Source organism: Glycine soja, chromosome 6 (assembly GCF_004193775.1).
Source record: "Glycine soja cultivar W05 chromosome 6, ASM419377v2, whole genome shotgun sequence".
NCBI lineage: Eukaryota > Viridiplantae > Streptophyta > Magnoliopsida > Fabales > Fabaceae > Glycine > Glycine soja.
Window position 1 is genome coordinate 43,668,247 of NC_041007.1, and position 16,500 is coordinate 43,684,746.

The window sequence follows — 16,500 nt, forward strand, 5'->3', positions numbered from 1 at the left end:
AGGGTGTCTCCGCATGCTACTTGACTTCTCACAGGTCGGGATAGCATAAATGTGTGTACGGATAACCCTTGGGTGTCTCTGCATGTCACCCGATTCTCACAGGTCGAGGTAATAGATTTGTGTATGTGTGTGTGCGCGGATAATCCTTGGGTATCTCCGCATGCTACCTGACTTCTCACAGGTCGGGGTAGCATAACTGTGTGTGTACAGATAACCGTTGGGTGATAACTGCTAAATAATTATATTTTGATAGTAGAAAATTAGTCAAATATTGGCCTGAAATTAATTATTTAGCAATTATTTGTGATTAAAAGTTAGAAAATTAATTAAATTTAATTTTTGGTTGCAGATATAAAAATTGGAGGTGTAACAAGTAAAAAGGGCAGAAAAAATGAAGAAAAGAAGAAAATTTGAAGAAGGCCCAACCCAATACGCGCACTCAGCGCGCGTCACAGGCTAAGCGGGCCAGGAAGTACACCCGCTAAGCGCGGGGTGTCGCGCTAAGCGCGCCTACAAAGGCCCAAAGCCCACTTCAGCAGCTATAAATAGAAAGCCAGTCCAAAGGAAAAAGGACCACCATAGAACCCCCTCTCCTAGGGGTTTCATTTACTCTCTTTCTTTCTTTCACCCCTCTTCTCATTGTAAAGCCCTCATGACCATGAGTGGCTAATCCCCTAGCTAGGGTCTGGCAGGCCTAAAAAACCAATGATGTATGGAGCATTTCAAGAGTTATCAATAAAAATAGGAATTCCCTCCAGGTTCTTTTATTTATTTACTGTTTTTTCTTTTTACATCCTGTATCTCGGAACTTACTTTTTGTTAGGGTTTAGTCCACTCAGGAGAAGGTAAAGCCTAATTAGGGGTAAGGAATGAATACTTGAATCTGTTTTAAGGGTTAGGCCACTCGGAAGAGGGTAACGCTTAATAGAACACTAAAAGGAAGAAATTATCGGGTTATCTTTTAGAGGGTTTTCCTTCCAGGTTCTTTTATCTGCTTTTCTTTCTTATTTATTCTGCATTTCAAACTTTATTTTCTCTTAGTCTTTAGGCCACTCGAGAGAGGGTAAAGCCTAATTAGGGATAAGGAATGAATGCGTGAATCGGTTTTAAGGGTTAGGCCACTCGGGAGAGGGTAACGCTTAATAGAACAATAAAAGAAAGAAATCATTGGGTTAGCATGACTTAATGCCCCAATGTCCATGCTTTAGCAAACATCTAGAATGTAATCTTAATGCATCTTAGTTATTGAGTATTCGCAAAGGGCATTTGGAAGATAGGTAATTAAGGTAGGCTTGTCATCGTGAGGCATCAGGGGCAAGTAGATGGATAAATGTGGGGTAGAATTAGTTCGCTGGTATTGATAACAGACAAATCCTAAATCCATATATCTAGGCTGATTAGACTTGCTAGGTTTTAGCAATTTTACTATATAGATTTTATTCCCTATTTTATTGTTTGAAGTTTCTTATTTTGTTGTTGGGTTTTCTTAGAAGTAGTTATTCTTATCTTTATCATATCTCAATTTAAATATTTTATCTTTTATTTTGATCTTTCAATCTTTTATCTTTTTCTTTTATCTTCTAATTTTATCTTTAAGTATCTTATCTTTTCTTTTATCTTCTAATTTTATCTTTAAATATCTTATCTTTTCTTTACCTTATCGTCTATCTTTCTTTATCTTTTATTTTATTTTAAATTCTTATCTCTTGCTTTTAAATTGGATTTGCATTAATCTAAGTACAAACAAAGTCCCTGTGGATTCGACACTCGGACTTCCGAGAACTTTACTACTTGTGACGATTTGGTACACTTGCCAATGAGTTAACATTGGGTATATCCGCCTGCCACCTAACGCATGGGTCAGGATTAACAGATGTTGCGTTTGTACGGATAACCACTTGGGCTATTTCCGCCTGCCACCTGATGCATGGGTCAGGATCAGCAGATGTTGTCTTTGTACGGATAATCACTTGCGTATATCTGCCTGCCACCTGATGCATGGGTCAGGATCAGCAGATGTTGTCTTTGTATGGATAATCACTTGGGTATATCCGTCTTCCACTTGACGCATGGGTCAGGATCAACATATGTTTTCTTTGTACGGATAATCACTTGGGTATATCCGCCTGCCACCTGACGCATGGCTCAGGATCAACAAATGTTGTCTTTGTATGGATAATCACTTGGGTATATTTGCCTGCCATCTGACGCATGGGTCAGGTTCAAAAGATGTTGTCTTTGTACGGATAATCACTTAGGTATATCTGCCTGCCACCTAACTCATGGGTCAGGATCAACAGATGTTGTCTTTGTACGGATAACCACTTGGGGTATTTCCGCCTGCCTCCTAACTTCACGGGTCGAAATAAACAAAAGTTATCTTTGTACGGATAACCACTTGGGGTATTTCTGCCTGCTACCTGACTTCACGGGTCGGGATTAACAGAAGTTGTCTTTGTACGGATAACCACTTGGAGTATTTCCGCCTGCCACTTGACTTCACGGGTCGGGATTAACAGAAGTTGTCTTTGTACGGATAATCACTTGGGGTATTTCTGCCTGCCACCTGACTTCACGGGTCGGGATTAACAGAATTTGTTTGTGAGACTAAAAAGTCTCAACCGGAAGATGCTGACATCTCTAGAAAGGGTGCAGATGACCACATTGGTCTCTACATGTCAATCGGACTTGGGGTCTCTAAATGACGAGGTGCGGATAATCGTAAGGCGTCTCCGCATGCTATCAGACTCTCGGGTCGCTGGATAGCAAAAGTATGTAGGCAGATAACCATCGGGTGTCTCCGCATGCCACCAGACTCACAGGTCACAATAGCAAAAGGTGGGGTGGTTGACAAAAGTGGTGCTTTTGCTCCTATATATCCTCAATTTGTGATGAAGAATTCAGACCTACGTAGTTCTTGACTTTGTGAGACTAAAATAGTCTCAGTGTTCTTTCACTAAAATGCGAACATGCTTTAGAAAAAGAAACAAAACCTCCAACTGATCAAGGCAACATATAATTTTTGGTGAAAAACAATGTGTCTATTGGGGAATGAGAGTATGTTGATAAAATTTTCTCATAACCACAAATGAGATTTTGAATAACAGCGTTTCATTTCTAAACGACCATTTAGCGGAAACACTGGGTCCAACTAAAATGGAAGAAAATCACTCAGAGTGTATAAACCTCACACAGGCAAGTGTTTTATCCTAATTCCGAACCATAGATATGTCATGATTTGATTTTGCAAACCATTTCCTATCAAATCAAAGATTACATGTGTGATCATGGATTAATATGACCTTTTTTGGGAATAGTGTTTTTGGTGGGAAATTTGGCTCAGAGTGTTTTAGCTTTTTCCTTTTCTGTTTTTGTTTAGTGCGGGGCGAAAAAGTTGCCGGTGCACAGGATTTTGGTTGGCAATCAAAGGGAGAGGACCACTTCAAGTCATGGTTTCCTTTCTTTGCATTTGCTTGTGACAATTATGTATTTGTTCAAATATTGTTTGGTCTGAAGAGTTTTCTGTATATTTCTTTTGTTTTCTTCCGATCTTTGATCGAGAATCTTTCCTTTCTTTTTTGCTTTCTTCCAATCTTCGATTGGGAATTTTCTTTTTTCTTCTTTCGATCTTTGATCGGGAACTTTTTTTTTCTTCCGAGTGCGAGGATGGGCATTCTCACCCTGGGTCAAGGCTTATGGTGAGTTGGGATTTTGGCTCAAGGCTTGTAGAGCAACTGGACATGATATATGTCAGGGCGTTGGTTTGGCCAGTGGTTTAGGGAAAAAGGAATGTCCCACATTATTTCCATGACACACATGCAACAATGATGATTTGGAAATTTTATGCAAAACTGGTCATGCATGCACCCATGTGGACACTCAAGCATCAAGTTTTTATGGTCATGTGACACTAAGGCTCAGGATTCATTTTCCCTATTTAAGTCAACCCAATGTTCCCAAAACATGCTCTTTTATCAATTCATGCATTCATCTGAGTCTATTTTGGGTATTTGAAAAAAAAAACTTTCATAGCATTCACTCTTCATGTGTACACACACATTTTTTCAACAAAAACCTTGTGTTCTGCATGGCAAATCTTTTCAAAGAAAACCTGGAGTTTACTTCCTTTCGAAAGCGTGTTGGCTTTTAAGTTAACCAAACCTATTTATTTTATTTTTTTCTTTTGTTGTTTCGTTGTTGCTTTTTTTCTTTTCATCATTTTTTTCAAAAGATCGAAAACAACTTGTGACCCAAGCACAGTTGATACCCGATATTTAAAACATATGAATGAAGGCTTACAAAGCTCATATGCTCCCACACGTTTTGGGTTCAGACCAAACATCATAAAGTAAGTACGACAAAAACCAACAAATGGTAAATCACAACATGCAACATATAGTAATACCTAAAAGCAACGTCAAGGCGACTAAAAGCAGTAATTACGGGGACAACCGAAAAGTAAAGCCAACATATAATAATAGTCAAAGCAGTAACGTGCATAACAATAAATGAAAATAGATAACAATGGAAAAGAAATCATGAGTCTAGCGCTCCTGATCACATGGCCCCGCCTCCTGCCAAGAGGTCAAACAGGTCAGCCATGTCCTCATCTTCTTGGGCCTCATCCTCAACTTCGGGGGCCCCTGCGGGTCCTACTCCTATCTGAGCGTCGGGCTAATCTCCGGGCCAGGCGACCGCAGCTCTGAACTACTCCGGGGTAAGGCATATAAATGGGGTGGAACCCTGACCCTGCTGGCTGAGGATGATGTGGTAGAGGCACTCGTGTAACTGCACCTGTCCATGGTGGTTGGCCGCTTGCTGGCGGACCACATGATGTAGGTAATGCTCCTCGCTCAGTGGCCTAGCTGAAGCGGCCGACCGAGGTGGTGGCGGTGCGTCTGCTGCCTACGGCTGGGGTGCCCCGTCCTGTACCTGTCGGGGAGTATAATACTTCTCAACGAAGGCTCCAGTGATAGGAGGTTAGATGACCTTGCTAGGTGTAACGGGCACTCTGTAGAACTGGCAGAGGCCCGTGATGAGGGCCGGAAACCCTAGGGCCCTGTTGGACTTCTCAGGGTCCAAGGGATATCTCGTGGGAGCCATACCTGCAAAAATATAAATGGCGTCTGCGATCAGCTGAGCCACATGAACGCTAATCCCTGCAAGGATGGCATACACTAGTTGATACTTCGGCAGGGGAAGGTTAGAGTTATGGTCACTAGGGAGGACATTGCTGAGCAGCAACGTCATCCACATCTGGGTCAGGGTGGTCATGCTGGTGCACATGATCCGCACCCGCCTCCCTGCGGCAGTTCGAGCGAAATCCTGCCCTGGTGTACACAGCAATTGGGCGATGGCCTCCTCGTTGAATCCGTTAGCCTGGTCCCTCCTCTGCCTATACTCGTATTGCTGACCCTCTTCCAGGATCAGCGGGTGGTCCAAGAACTGGTTAATGGCATCTGTGTCAAAAGGAACCCATTGGCCCCTTACCCACGAGTGCATGTCACGGATACCTTCTTCGGTGGGCCAGTCGTTGGTGTAGAATTCCATGACTATTTCGGGATTGAACTTAGCCATAGGTGATATGAGCTGAGTCCGTCGCCTCCTAGCTACCTCCTCTTAGAAGTCAGTGTATTCATCATTCCTCAGCTGGACCCGCCTCTCTCTGAGGAATGACCATCCTTTGATGGCCTCGAAACGCTGTTGGTGCTCGGCGCTCCGGAATCGGTGACTATCAAAATCCTGGACGGCACAGGAGCCTTCCCCAAGGGTGTCCTTTCTAGGCCTCTTTGTGGTGAGCTTCTTCGGAGCCATCACTTGTGGGGAGTGAACAAGAGTACCAAAATGGAAGCAAAAGCACAAAAATGGTGGCTTGGGGCTGCAAAATTCATGAATCCCGTGAGCTCTTATGTTCTTGGGTGTAGGGGGAAGTTTTGGGGTGGATGAAACTTCACCCCAGCCCTTTTTTAACCCACTTTGTGTAGGGGGTGCTCGCCCAGGCGAGATCAGCTTGCCCAGGCGAGCTAACCTGTCCCTTTTTATTTTGCAACGAATCCTTGCAAAGATCTTGTGTCCCCATGGGTTAGTGCTTCTTTATTTTCAGTTCCTTAGGATAAACTAGGCATACTCGACTGTAACCTTAGAAAAAATAGCTGAATAATTAATAAGCATAAACTCAAAGGATACTAGGTTGCCTCCCAGTAGCACTTCTTTAACGTTTGAGCCAGACACGTGACGATGACCTGCTAGTTCCTGGCCTAGCGTTTGTTTGCATCCGTCCCTAGGTTTCTGAAAGCAAGGGAATGACGTTACGCCGTAAAGACGCGACCGCGTGCCCGTTTACCTTGGTTTCCCTTGATGCCCTGTTAGGCGTGGCACTGGCCTTTGCTTTGACGCAAATGTTTTCATGTCTTTCGACCCACATGATGAAAAAATATGCATGGGCATGCGCATGCATGAGCAGTTTAAAATGCAACAATGCTGAGCAAAAGTCTATTTATTTTAATTAAGCGTCCACGACACCCCTAGGGATATGAGTGAAGGGGTTTGACACGACAACAAACACAACACAGGGATTGGAAAAAGAATCATCAATCTCTCGTTTTATTAAATGTTGTGACCGGAGCTTACAAAAGGATAAGAAGCCTTGGAAAAACACAAGAACAAAAGGGCAGCGAATCTCCGAATTGCCCCAAGTGTCAAGCGTAGTATTGCTTGACAACATCAGCATTCACGGGCGAGGGTAGCTCGATGTCATCCATGTTGGCAAGTACCAGTGCTCCTCCCGAGAATGCTTTCTTCATGATGAAAGGTCCTTCGTAATTCGAAGCCCATTTTCCCCTGTTATCCTTCAGGACTTGGGATACCTTCTTCAGCACCAGGTCTCCCTCGTTAAACTTGCGTGGGCGTACCTTCTTGTCGAAAGCATTCTTTACCCGCCTTTGGTACATAGGCCCATGGCTCACAACTGCCAGTCGTTAGCCCTCTATAAGGTTGAGTTGGTTGAAGCGTGTTTGGGCCCACTCTGATTCTTCTAACCTGGATTCTGCCAAGATTCTCAAGGATGGAACCTCTACCTCGAATGGTAGTACGACTTCCATTCCGTACACCAACGAAAACGGCGTTGCCACAGTCGAAGTGCGTACCAAAGTCCGGTAGCCATGTAACACGAAGGGGAGCATCTCGTGCCAATCCTTATAGGACACAATCATCTTCTGGATAATTTTGTTGATGTTCTTGTTTGCCGCCTCCACTGTCTTGTTCATCTTAGGCCTGTAGGGCATGGAGTTGTGGTGTTGGATTTTAAAGCCTTCACATATTTCCCTCATCATCTTATTGTTCAGATTGGTGGCGTTGTCCGTGATAATCTTTCTCGGCAACCCGTACCGGCAGATTATCTCCTTTTTAATAAACCTGACAACCACCTTCCTCGTGACACTGGCGTATGAGGCGGCTTTAACCCATTTGGTGAAGTAATCGATTGCTACCAAGATAAAACGATGCCCGTTTGAGGCTTTGGGCTCGATGGCCCCTATGACATCTATTCCCCACATGGAAAAGGGTCATAGGGTAACCATGACATTTAGGGGTATCGGTGGAGCGTTGACGTTGTCTGCGAACGCCTGGCACTTATGGCACTTTCTCAAGTGGAGGCAAAAGTTGTTCTCCATGGTGAGCCAATAGTACCCCGCCCTCAGGATCTTTCTAGCCATGGCGTGCCCATTGGTGTGCATTCCGAAAGAGTCCTCGTGTACTTCCATTATCATCCACTAAACCTCCTTAGTATATATGCATCAGAGTAACACCATATCATGGTTCCTCTTGTACAACACGTTCCCGCTAAAAAATAAACCAACCGCCAACCTCCTTAATGTTCTCTTGACATTATCGGAGGCCTCGGGCGGGTACTCCTTGTTCTCGACATATCGCTTGATGTCGAAATAGCATGGTTTACCATCTTGCTCCTCTTCTATTAGACAACAATGTGCGGGCTTGCCGCGACACTAGAACTCAATGTATGGCAAGTCTCCGTGCGGAGTCAACAGGAACATGGATGCCAAAGTGGCAAGTGCATCGGCCATTTGGTTTTCCTCTTGGGGAATGTGGTGAAAGGAGACATCATCGAAGAATTAAGCCAATTTCTTGATTTAAGCTTGGTAGGGTATCAACTTATGATCCCTAGTCTCCCACTCCCCTCTCAGTTGGTGAATTACCAGAGTTGAGTCCCCGTAGACCTTGAGCAGCTTGATGCCGAAGTCAATGGCCGCTTCGATTCCAAGGGTGCATGCCTCATACTCGGCCATGTTGTTGCTGCAGTCGAAACCCAGTCTAGCCGTGAAGGGTACACATTGATCGTCGGGAGAGACCAAGGCCGCTTCGACCCAGTGGCCTAAGGCATTCGATGCTCCATCGAAGAATACAGACCACTTGTCCTCATCCTCCTCTTCCAGCTTGTCTTTGAATAAGGCCATGATGTCCTCATCTCGGAACTCAGGATGCATGGGCTAGTAATCATTGAAGGGTTGCTGAGCCAAATAGTCTGCCAAGGCGCTTCCTTTTATCGCCTTTTGGGTGACATAGACTATGTTGAACTCGAATAGCAACACCTGCCACCGCGCGATTCATCCTGTGAAGGCCGGCTTTTTGAAAATGTACTTAACTGGGTCCATCTTGGATACCAACCAGGTGGTATGGCTCAGCATGTACTGTCTTAGATGATGGGATGCCCATACTAGGGCGCAACATGTTCTTTCCAATAGGGTGTAATTCATCTCACAGGTTGTGAACTTCTTACGTAAGTAATAGATGGCCCGTTCCCTTTGCCCCAACATGCACCCCATCGACTCATCCAACACCATCATATAGAGGAAGAGAGGCCTCCCAGTCACCGGTGGCATCAGTACCGGGGAGTTCATGAGGCATTGCTTGATCTTTCCAAACGCCTCTTGACAATCGTCATTCTAGCGAACGACTTGATCCTTGCGCAAAAGCTTGAATAACGGCTCGCAGGTGGTCGTGAGCTGTGATATGAACCTAGCGATGTAGTTCAAGCGCCCCAAGAAACCTTAGACTTTTTTTTTGGTGCATGGTTCCAACATCTCAAGGATGGCTTTAACTTTTTCGGGGTTAACCTCTATCCCCTTTTGGCTTACAATGAAACCCAACAATTTTCCGGATTTGACCTCGAAAGTGCACTTGGCTGGGTTCAACTTTAGCTGGTACTTTTGCAACCTCTCAAACAGCTATCGTAAATTGACAAGATGTTCTTCTTCGGTTTTGGATTTGGCAATCATATCGTCCACGTACACCTCGATTTCTTGATGCATTATATCGTGGAACAAAGCCCTCATCGCTCGTTGATAGGTTGCCCCGATGTTCTAGAGCCCGAAGGACATCACCTTGTAACAGAATGTTCCCCACAGGGTGATGAACGTCATTTTTTCCATGTCCTCTGGTGACATCTTTATCTGGTTGTAGTCCGAGAAGCCATCCATAAAGGAAAATAGAATGAAACTGGCGGTGTTGTCCATAAGGACATCAATGTGTGGTAAAGGAAAGTTATCCTTGGGACTAGCTCGGTTTAGGTCCCGATAGTCCACACACATTCGCACCTTCCCGTCTTTCTTTGGGACAAGGACTATATTGGCCACCCACTCAGGGTATCGAGCTACGGCTAAGAAGCCTGCATCAAATTGCTTCTTCACTTCCTCTTTAATTTTTAAGGACATTTTGGGCTTCATTCTCCTCAGTTTTTGCTTCACCAGGGAACATCTGGGGTTTAAGGGGAGCCTATGTTGTACAATGTCAAAGTCTAGGCCAGACATATCTCGATATGACCAAGCGAAAATGTCTTGGTAGTCTTGCAGTAAAGTCACCAGCTGGTGACGGATAGAGGCAGTCATGCCTGTGCCTATTTTTACCTCTTTCCTTTCACCGCTAGCGCCAAGATCCATGACCTCCGTTTCCTCTTGGTGTGGCCAAATCCCTCAGTGGCCCTTAATCTCTCCTTGAAGAGGTCGAGCTTTTCTCTTCTTGCTGCTGCTGGAGGCGGCCTTTCTACAGACAGAAGTATGGGTTGTACTGGGCGAGTTTGAGAGACTCCCGCTATGTTGGGTTGAGGTAGCATGTCCGGCGCCGGTCCTTCGACAATGAACGGGGGGTAAGAGTTATCCTCAACGCGAAGGTGCTCCCGCGAACCTTTGTAGGTAACCCCAATAGGTTGTGGAGGCTGCCCTTCAAAAGCAGTAGGAGAGGCATAATCTAAGTTATCATGCAAGGTTGGTGGCATGAAGTTGGGAGGCAAGCCATAGGGGAAGGCGTCCCAGTTGTATCCCGAATACGGGCTATAGGCACGTCCCATAATGTCTCTTCCTTGTCCCCTCATATTTGGGACGGGATGGTGTGTTGGGCTTGTGGCTGGCTGAAGGATCGGGTCCACTTCAGCGGCGATACTTATAGTGGCGGCTGTGGCAGCATTGCTTTCCATCAACCTCTTCATTCCTAACATGGCTTCCATCATGAAATCCATATGATCTTTTAAGGCCGACATGTCGACCTACATTTGTTCTTGGACCTCTTCCAAGTCAGCCATTGGTCTAGACTTGGAGCGAGTATGATAGGGGTGCTTTGGAGTGCGTTTAGTTATGATTTTTCCACCTAGAGGGGAAAAATGCGGTGAGTATGCAACAAGGCAGTTTAAGTAAGAATGAATGCTAGAAGTAAATTTTTGGGGCATTGGATTCACACAAGTCCTTTGAGCAAAACTCATGGGTTCAACCTCATTTTATTTGAAGAGAAGAAAAAGTTTCAACTAGTCAAGACCCAGGTGACATTACAAACCGCACTAACAGTTCCTAATTATATGAGTCATCAAGTCTATCATATGCTGACAATAGCTAAGGAGCCATGGATTTCCTTGGGGGCTGAGTGCACGTCCGCCATCGCCTTGGCCTTTGCTAATAATCGGGGAAGGTTTTGACTCCTGTTCAAAGTAAGGGCGAATCGATCCATCCACATAGTCGCTTCTTGGTGTAATGAGTCGATCACCATTCCCTTTGCCTCCTTTTTTGCGTACAGTTGGGCGTACTCATCTGCCACCTTATGCTCGTGGGCCGTTGCCAACTCCAATTCCTCTTTGTACTTGCCGATGATGGCTAGCATGTTTGCCTCGGTCTCGCTCAGTTGCTGAGACAAACTCCTCTTGGACCTCCGACAAGTCTTCAATTCGTCTTTCAGAATCATGCCTTCCACTCGTGACTGGTCTCTTTCTTCTCTCTAGAGATTAAGCTCACTGTTGCTGCCCCACAAAGCTCCTTAGAACTTATTTCGGCCGTGTTCTTCCTTCTGGGCCCTCTTGGTTTCTTGCTCCAAGGCTTTCGTAGTGGCCGTGTTGATGTCCCTAAGTTTGTCATTCTCCCTTCAGATTCTGACGGTTGTTGTCTTGAATTTTTCCTTGACCACTTGGGCTTTCTCGAGCTCCGCTTTGAGGGCTTGCACCCCCTCGCTTTCTTCCGAGGCTTCAGCCTCCTCTTCTTTAGCAGCTCTTAGCTTCGGGAGCCAATCCAGACCTTGTGTGTAGGCTCTCAACCACCTATGATAGCCCTGACGTTCCCGTTGTTACTTCCCCTAAGTTCTTTGTCTTTTCTCTGCACCACTTCCCACGCCTTGCGGACTCCTTGAAGCACTCTTGCATTGGGGTCACTGAAACCCCGTGTGATGAAAGGTGTGAGGCTCTCCACTGATGGCGCCCCCCTCATGGGGTAGCCAAGCTGTCTTATCGCAAGGACGTGATTATAGTTGATACAACCCCTTGTTCCCATCAAGGGAACATTTGGAAATTCTCCGCATGAAACTAGGATTCTCGATCTTCTTTCCTTCCAGCGAGGGAACCAGTTGATCGACACCCTTTCTATGTTTGCCAAGAGCTGGTCCCAATTTGCTTCCCTATTTTCGGTGCACGAACGGTGACTTTGTAGTGGACAGGTGTGTCTCACATCTTGGCGGAAAAGGTTAGAAACCAACTATACATAGAGGGCCGTTGTGCAGTAGACAATTCTTGTGTTACTCCTTTCACACCTCCGGTCGAATGTGTCATATATGTCAGCCAAAATGGTGACGACCGGGCTTTCCTTGCTGTGGTGGAAGGCGAGGAAAGCGTCGATTGCTGCTAGGTCCACCAAACCATCCATGTTTGGAAAGAGGACCACTCTGAAGATTAACAGCGCCAGGACATCAATGAAGAGAAGCCACTCGTTTTGACCTGCCAAGGCCCTTGCTCTTTCTTCTAGATACTTTCTTGGTATACCGATCACTCCATTTCTATTTTGCTTCACCCGATCTAATTCCTGTGCCGAAATCCTGACTATTTTGGCAATTCTAGGCATGGAGGGGTAGAACCCAGATAAGAGATAAGGCTTCCTCCCTTCTAGAGGGCATCCAAGAATTTCTTCGAACTCTTCTACAGTCGGCACTAGCTGGAAATCTTCAAAGGTGAAACATCTCAAGGATTGGTCATAATACTGGGTGAGGGAAGTGATTGCCTTTGCAGAGACTTCTATTGTAGCCAAGTCCCAGATCTTACCGTAAGTTTTGTGGAAGGCTTGCTGCTGGAGCTGCCCTATCAATCCCCTTAATTCTTGTAAACTGGTGACCTCTAGGCTCTTGATCTTGACTTGGTAGAACCTTTTCTTGAGCGGAGGCGTTTGACTTGATCCCATGCTTTGCTAGAATGGAAAGGTCTTGTGTAAATCAACACTCTGACATATGCCATGGGAGAAAATGGATGAATGCATGAAGAAATGTTTATGTGATGCATGACACCAATGCATATTACGGACACGGGAGGCTGAAAGATTGTCCCTTTTTAACCACAACATTTGGGCAGCATAGTGCCCCATTTAGGTACTTAAAAAGGTGATACAGACCTTCTGGTTTCCCGTGAAAAAATGATGAAACTAAACATACAATGCAAGCATAATGACGCGACGCAGCAAAAAGCGCTAGGGTTTGCATCGCGGTCGAGACGAAAAAAACAAGGTAACATTCTCAGTTAAAACATGCAGCAGATACGCACATGACAGTTTTATGCATGATAATGTTCTAAAGAAAATAACAACATACAGTGTGTTTGCTTCGTGCCCCTATTTTGGGTACCTAAATAGGAGGAACTAGAGGTTTTTAGTAACAATTCTCGAGGTAGTCATATCTCTCTTGATGGCTTCTAGAGATATCATTCCCTTTAATAAAAATATTGTGGTGGTAGGAACTACCAGCGATAATACATTATTAAAGAAAAAAACTCTAGATGAGGTTTCACTGTCATCAAGCAAGTCGGAGACTCAGCATGACCACAGATTCACCTTCACTTCCTAAGTTCTCATGGACCCGGGTATAGGGCCCTTTTTCAACTCACCGTGTGCCAAAAGGTGTTAGTGTTTGTGTGCATCAAATGAACAATGCATATATTACAACACGCTTAAAGCATTTATAGAGTTACATGAGAACATAACGGAAATAAGACCGATGGAAGGAAAATTACAACATTTTGCACATAAATAAATAGGCCTAACTCTCAAAAAAGTTCCCAGTGGAGTCGCCTATTGTTGCAACCTACCCTTCGGCGGGAGGGCAACACGAAGGCTTACGGGTCCGTCTTCCAAGGGAGGAAGGCATGCGGAGTCGCCACCAACATTTATTTGCAGAAAACATTAGAAAAAACCAAAGTGCGGTCTACGAACCTCAAGTGTAGAAGGTTCGGGAGTTGTATTTAAGCAAGGAGAAGGTATTAGCACCCCACACGCCTGCCACTAGGGACGGAACCTTCAATTAAATGTGCAATGTCATTACTTCAATTTGTTTTTATTTTCCCTTTTTTATGTTTTATCTTTTTTGGGATCGACAAAAGGGGGGTTTTTGCTCCTACGTATCCTCAATTGCGATGAAGAAATCAAACCTACGTAGTTCTTGCAAAAGCTGTAAAGTTAAGTGTTAGTTTTATGCTTTGAATGGTCAATTTTAAACAATAAAAGCAAAGAGAATTGTTTAAGGCGTTGGACCTTAAAACAATTTCAAGTGACTTTTGCGGACAAAACTTGATTTGTGAGTTGATTTTAGCCTTAGTTTCACTTTGGTTATTAGTCAATTAATTCAAGGAAACTTTCAAAGAAAAAGGTCCGATTGATTTTTTTGATTATTTTATTCAAAAATATTTTAATTATTTTATTCAAAGATATTTTGATTATTTTATTCAAAGATATTTTGATTATTTTATTATTATTTGTCTTTTTTTATTTAACCGAGGTTACAACGCGAACAATCGATGAGACAACACAAATGATCAGTTGAAATTCATTTTATCAATTATTTGGCGAGATAAAAACTTAAAAAAATGGTTAAAGAATGTTAAAAATGGAAGAAAAGAAAACCGAAAGTGAACGAAATGAAAATGAAAGCCGACATAACAAGAAATGAATAGAAAGTCTCGGATTTGAAAAATTTACCGGTTGAAGAACGAAGAAGGCACGAAGAACGGACGAAGAAAGGAGGAGACATCGAAAAATCTTCACAAAATCACCCACGGAAATGTTACGGAAGCGTTACGGAAATACTTCGACTCGATTTTTCTTCACGAAAACGTGTTTTTTCACCCAAAATAGCCCAAATGCATAGCCTAGGGGTCATGAACCCTTTTGAAACAGCCCCCTCCCCTATTTATAGGGAAAAAAGGATGTGCTTGCCGCCCAAAGGCTTCTTGAGGACGATTTCTGAGTGCACCCCAATTACTAAGTTTACCCCCACTTTTCGTACTTTACGGAAAAGTTACGAAAGCCTTACGGAAGTGTTTAAGACTTAATTTTCCTCTTTTTTTCTCTTCCCTTTCACCAATATTAAGTGAAATATGCTAACCCAAGGTTTTTCAGAAATTTTAAGGAAGCATTACGGAAGCTCCGGATGCCCCGAATGCCATTTTTTAACAAAATGGAGGTGGTTGCCGCCCAGAGGCTTCTTGAGGAAGATTTCTGAATGCACCCCGTATTTGATAAGTTCACCCCCCACTTTTGCATTTTTGGCTATTTTCTTTCTTTCTGAAATGTCTTGGAACTTTACGAATTCCATGGCAATGGGTATTAAATGCTTTGAAGTGGTCAAACGGAGGTCGCATGCCAACAAACAATGGTCCTCAGATGAAATTAGGGTATGACACCTTGCAATAATTAATTTGAAGGTATTAGATCTCAATGATTTCTGCATTTAAGATAAATTGTTGACAATTTATATTTTTTTGGCCTATGGCTGGGGCTAAGTTCTCCTAGCAGGAATATAATACATCCTGTATTTTTAGGAAGCTGAGGTTTCAATAACTCAACAATGTGGACGATAATTGTAAATAGTTTTACTTAGAGCTGAGTGCATCACGTTGAATGAAAGTTTTTGGCATAAATGGATTAAGGGATAAACTAGCTATTTTCCTCTATGAATACAATCCAGTTACCTGATAAATGCTTGCTAATTTGTGCCTGCTGCCAGGAACTGCATGTGAACTCCACTCCCAACTGTTTTTGGCTTCCTACCATAGACATAGAGTTTATGTCACTAAAAAAGTTGGTTCATGTCAATGTATAATAGTTTGATTGATACCTTGAATGACTAGGTGATTGCAAGTCTAATATTTGTTTCTTCCATTTGTAATTATTAATATCAACATGAGGTTAGTTCAGGGTATAAAATTTGTATCATAATTTGATTGATAACTTGATGACTAAGTGATTCTGAGTTTGATCTTTGTTTCTTTCATGTACAGTTATTAATATGAGCACGAAGTTGAGGATATAAAATTGGTCACCCTGTATATATTGATAATACTTTATTTTCTATATTATTTTTTAATGGTACAGTTTATACGCATATGTATCAAGGATGTAAAATTATTATTTTCCTTTCCTTATACTTCATCCAATAGATATGGCTAAAAGTTTTTTTCCCTTTTGATTTAAGGGGGTGAATGTTGAGTGCAATTGATTCAAACTATTTTGAGGTGAAAGTTGTGAGAATGAGTGTTTTGGTGGGGTCCAGTGTAGCTGCATTTTTTAAAGGAGAGTGACACAAGAGAGAGGATAGAGAGAAATGAATCTCTTACACAGTTTCAAAACTAGCACAACTAATTATGCATTTTGTACTACATGTATGTTCTTGGATTTTGAATAGTAAGATGTATGTTTCAGTTGTTGTTGTTAGAATAATGTAGTTCAAGTATCATTGGACAAAAAATGCTTTTGAATTCTAAATACAGATGAGAGTGAGCGTGTGTCTGGTTGCCAATGGAAGAAATGATCACATTCTTTCATATGAACAAAAAGGCACAATGATGTTTGAGGGAATTTTCACTAATGGAGATATGTTAAAACTCATTAATCAATCTTGAAAAAAAGACTAACAAAGATCATGAGATTTTTTGAATCTCAATTTATATATATGATCAAATTTTACTTGATATATCCAAGT

The 16,500-nt window shown here is 43.1% G+C and overlaps 1 protein-coding gene across 1 annotated transcript; it reads right to left on the bottom strand.

Annotated features, from left to right (window-relative positions):
• Positions 1-11,582: 11,582 nt before the first annotated feature.
• On the bottom strand, positions 11,583-12,716 carry LOC114416321. Its single transcript, XM_028381190.1, has 2 exons — positions 12,204-12,716; positions 11,583-12,020 (listed from the first exon to the last, which is right to left on the bottom strand). The coding sequence occupies exons 1-2, from the start codon at positions 12,714-12,716 to the stop codon at positions 11,583-11,585; spliced, it is 951 nt and encodes a 316-aa protein (XP_028236991.1).
• Between the last annotated feature and the right edge of the window lie 3,784 nt (positions 12,717-16,500).

What these genes read in the sequence shown, in the direction of transcription:
- LOC114416321 (XM_028381190.1), bottom strand. Translation starts at nt 12,716, where the DNA reads ATGGGATCAAGTCAAACGCCTCCGCTCAAGAAAAGGTTCTACCAAGTC. An exon ending in CGCTGTTAATCTTCAGAGTG is followed by an intron (nt 12,021 to 12,203) that starts GTCCTCTTTCCA and finishes CTCTATGTATAG; the next exon opens with TTGGTTTCTAACCTTTTCCG.